This window comes from Mesitornis unicolor, unplaced genomic scaffold (assembly GCF_000695765.1).
Source record: "Mesitornis unicolor isolate BGI_N332 unplaced genomic scaffold, ASM69576v1 scaffold44682, whole genome shotgun sequence".
Classification (NCBI taxonomy): Eukaryota; Metazoa; Chordata; class Aves; order Mesitornithiformes; family Mesitornithidae; genus Mesitornis; species Mesitornis unicolor.
In genome coordinates, this window is record NW_010172064.1 from 17994 (window position 1) to 21714 (window position 3721).

At 42.6% G+C, this 3721-nt stretch overlaps 1 protein-coding gene across 1 annotated transcript in view; it reads right to left on the reverse strand.

The window, feature by feature from the left end:
* FAM105A (family with sequence similarity 105, member A) overlaps positions 1–3128 on the reverse strand; it is a 7401-nt gene extending 4273 nt beyond the window's left edge. Inside the window, exons 1-3 of the mRNA XM_010180252.1 lie at positions 3022–3128; positions 2882–2913; positions 2683–2774 (exon numbers count right to left, since the gene is read on the reverse strand). Of these exons, the coding sequence (XP_010178554.1) occupies positions 2683–2774; positions 2882–2913; positions 3022–3128 (231 nt within the window). The remainder of the gene's footprint in view (positions 1–2682; positions 2775–2881; positions 2914–3021) is intronic.
* Between the last annotated feature and the right edge of the window lie 593 nt (positions 3129–3721).

Genomic DNA, 3721 nt, shown 5'->3' on the forward strand with positions numbered 1-3721 from the left:
CAAAAATGTTCTCACTTCATAGTTTTTAAAATACACTGGCACTGCTGCTTAAGAGTGATTCTGCGCTCTCACCAAATCCAATGACTCCCTCCAGTCTCTGCGCTGTTGTTAGTGCCATTCACATGGCCAAGAGGGAGAGAGAGTGCTTAGCTAGAATGAGGTGACAAAAAGGGAGAGACAAGCAAGAGACTGCTTCTTCTGGGGACAGCAGGCAAGTTAGGCTGGTTCACAGTCTCATGAGACCTCATCCCACAATGTGCACCGTACTGTGATAACTTCTACCTGATACAACCAGCCATCTGCTGGCTGTTCTATATGAAGGAATCTCATTTTCAGCTCTGATCATTGAGAAGGCTCATAGATTTTCTGAAAGCCTTACGGCCCAGTACGTATTTGCAAATTTATTAAAACTCTTGCTAACTTTTGTTGGTCCTCCAAATCACTCTTGGCCTTACTGTGTGTTGTTCTGGGCACTTTTGGCAATGCTGTGTTCCTGCATTTAACATGTTAAAATTGAATCCTTTCTCTGTTCATCATTTGGACACAACTCCAGCTATTTGAAAAGTATCTTCTTTTTTTCTTATAAGTCCCTTATGCCACTGTTTAGCCTTATCAGCTTCCTTCTACCCTTTCTTAAGTTCTTCTTGGTATACATTTGCTTTGTAATTCCAGTACCATGACCTAACACAATATATGTGTCAAATACACCGACTGCAAATACTCAAGTCTCTTAGCTGTCTTTTAGCTTCTTTTGAACACACTTCCTTGTTTTTATGTAGTTTCCCTTTCTGATGATGAATGCAGTTGTCATCTTTTTTTCGCTTTGTTGTTCTTGCACGGATGTTGAATACAAGTACGTGCTGTCTTCTGTTCCAGAGAACAGGAATAGAGACTAAAAAGCAACATTTTGCCGCAGGTCCTCTGCACTACTTAGGACCAAGGTAAGACCTGCTTCGTTCCCTGAAGGTTCTCTGAAGAGCTGCTCCATGAAGCAGTCATTGGCAGCACGTTGAAGTTCAACCCCATAGCTGCTGCCCAGTGCAGATGGCTAGTTTGTATCTCTTACTACTACTGCATCTCCTGCCCTCTCTGCCTTTGTGAGCTCTCTCAGCATCTCATGGTCAGTGTTCCCACCATCATCAGATCATCAGAAATATCGATCCGATGCTCTATTTGTCTTCTGCTGGTCTGAAATGCCACACCACGAGGATAAAAAAGTATAATGTCACAGTTAGCTGATTCACTGGATTTGACTCTGAGCATGCTTTAAGAGATACTACTACTCTACCACTGGTATAGCTACTTTAGCTATAAGTTTTATGGGAAAAGTACAGAACTAGCCCATGGTCTTTGAGCCTGCCTTGGGGATTAAGGCTTAATACAGTTGAAACAGAAATCCATAAACCACATAGTTCCTCTTCTTTGCTCCTAGAAGCCCATCCCTGTCACAATTTGGTGTACTGTAGTACTGCTTCAACCTCAAGCACTGGTCAGGACCATGAATTTCAGAGGTCTTTGGCTCAAGAGTTCAGCTATCTATGACTCAAAGGCCAGTTTGGTGCAGCATACCTCTGTCACCTTGACTCACTTATGAAGAAAACTTACTGTAAGAAACTATTTTAGCTAAAATGATGCAATGTAAGGGAAATAAAAATACAGGAAGAATAATCATTATTAAGATAGTGACAGCTAGCAGCAAAAAGATACAAGAGGGGAAAAAAAAACACACAAAAAAAAGCACCTCACCAAAAAATCTTACATGGAAAGGAATAAAAACTGTAGAAGAAAAAAAAAGGAAGATAATTGGAAAGGAGCAGCTGGATTAGCTGATGCTTATAAGGAGCAAAGGCTGCCATGTCCCCATGTGGCCCAGGGCTGTCTCCAGCCACTCCTCAGCAGCTGACTGAGGTGCTGAGGACAAGAAGGACATTAGCTGTGAGAATAGTAGCTTGTTAGCCCTAGTCATGTGTGGTATGAGGCAGCAGGATTTGCCAGGTGCAGTTAACCTGGATGTGTCCTGCTTGCAGTGCCTTGCGGAGGGGAAGATGCTGGCACAGAAGTGCCTTGGCCAGAGAACACCATGACAGTGCCACGTGGCCCGGGGTGCAGAGCTGGGGCAGATGGATGTTGCATGAAGGCAGGGCATGGCCACCATCCAGCACGATGGCTCCTCACCCACTGACCATCACCTAACCTGGCAAGGTCAGAGGCGAGCTCCTGCCCTACCTGCCCCCAGCTGCAGCTGATGCAGCCAGACAGGGGCCTTGGTGGCAGCTGGGGACAGTGCCAAGCGCTGGTTGCTGTCACATGGACCTTTAGAGCTTGGAGGAGAAGTGGGTGTGATATGTCATTCCTCCCTGGAATGAGAGCTTTTACCTTTTATCAAAGGCTGGCCAAGAGACAGCACCTAAGACCAAGTTATTTGGTATGATTTTTCCTGTTAAAGCTACTCCGTGGGTTGCCAGTGCTACAGGGGGAAATTTGGAGAAGATGCAAGACTAAAACCTGAGGTACATTTTGACCTGCTCTACTCTAGCCTTTATGTTCATGCTGTCCCTTTTGCTTTTCCTTTAGCCAGGCGGTATAGCAGGCTCTGGGCGCTGCTTGCACTGGGAGAGCTATTCCTTTCCCAGGTACTACTTCTCCCCCGTCCTCATGCAGAGATTAAAATTTAACTCTTACCTCCCTCATGTGTTTGGTCTGCTTTGTTTCTCCTTTCCATTCTCTTGCACTATAACCAAGCAGATCAACTTCTGGCAGCACACTGAGATTCCCTAAATCAAGATTAATCCATAGATTAGTTACCTTCTGCTGTTCTGCATTTAAAAGGTAGTGGTGGTGGTGGGGATTAATGAATACAGAATGACAACAAAAAGATTACTTATGAGTTTCTTCTGAACGTAGTTGCTCCACCTGAAATCCAAATGATAAAACAGGTGTCAAAGAGGAGCTGTCAAAGGTCAATTTTTATTGAAATAAGCAACAGCGTGGAAGATTAAAGTCTGCATAATAAAAACCTACCGTTTCAGCAGCTGTGCTAAAAAACTGTATAGCCTTCTGCAATAGCAAAAAACAGCAACGAGGAAAGACATGCTTAGAGCTAGATGCACTTTCACTTTTTGCCACATAAGACACAAGGATTGCTTGGTAGCCGTTGTCCAGGACTGCACCTCATACCTTCCTAAAATAGAGATTAAAAGAAAGAGGAAAAAAAATCTTGTCACTGTTTTGCAATACTTGTTTCTATTTGTTTTCTTATTTGTTTTCTTACCAAACAAAAAAGCAGAGTATAATACCACTCCAAATGAAACATAATATGAAATGTAAAAGGTGAGTATATTTTTATATAATTAATATATATTCTTTATATACTTGAGATTTTCAAGTTTCTAGGGTTTTGGCTGCACCTGGTTCACATTTCCAAGCTTTCTTCCACACAGTGAAAGCTAAATACACAGTTATGATGGAGTCACAAGGAGACCAATATCAAAGCAACTGTTCAATAACTAAAAATTTAAAAGAAAAATTTTTGCTTCAGGATGCTTAGATTCAAACACCTGTACTGTCATTAATTTGGCACTAAGTCAAGTTATTAAAGACCTGAGGTTCCTGGGAGTTGTAGTCTACAAATGGGCCGTCTAAGGTACTGTTAGCTAACTGAGCATCCTATGACTGACAGGGGAATTAAGGAAATGTTCCTGCCTCAATCTGGGCAAGTTTA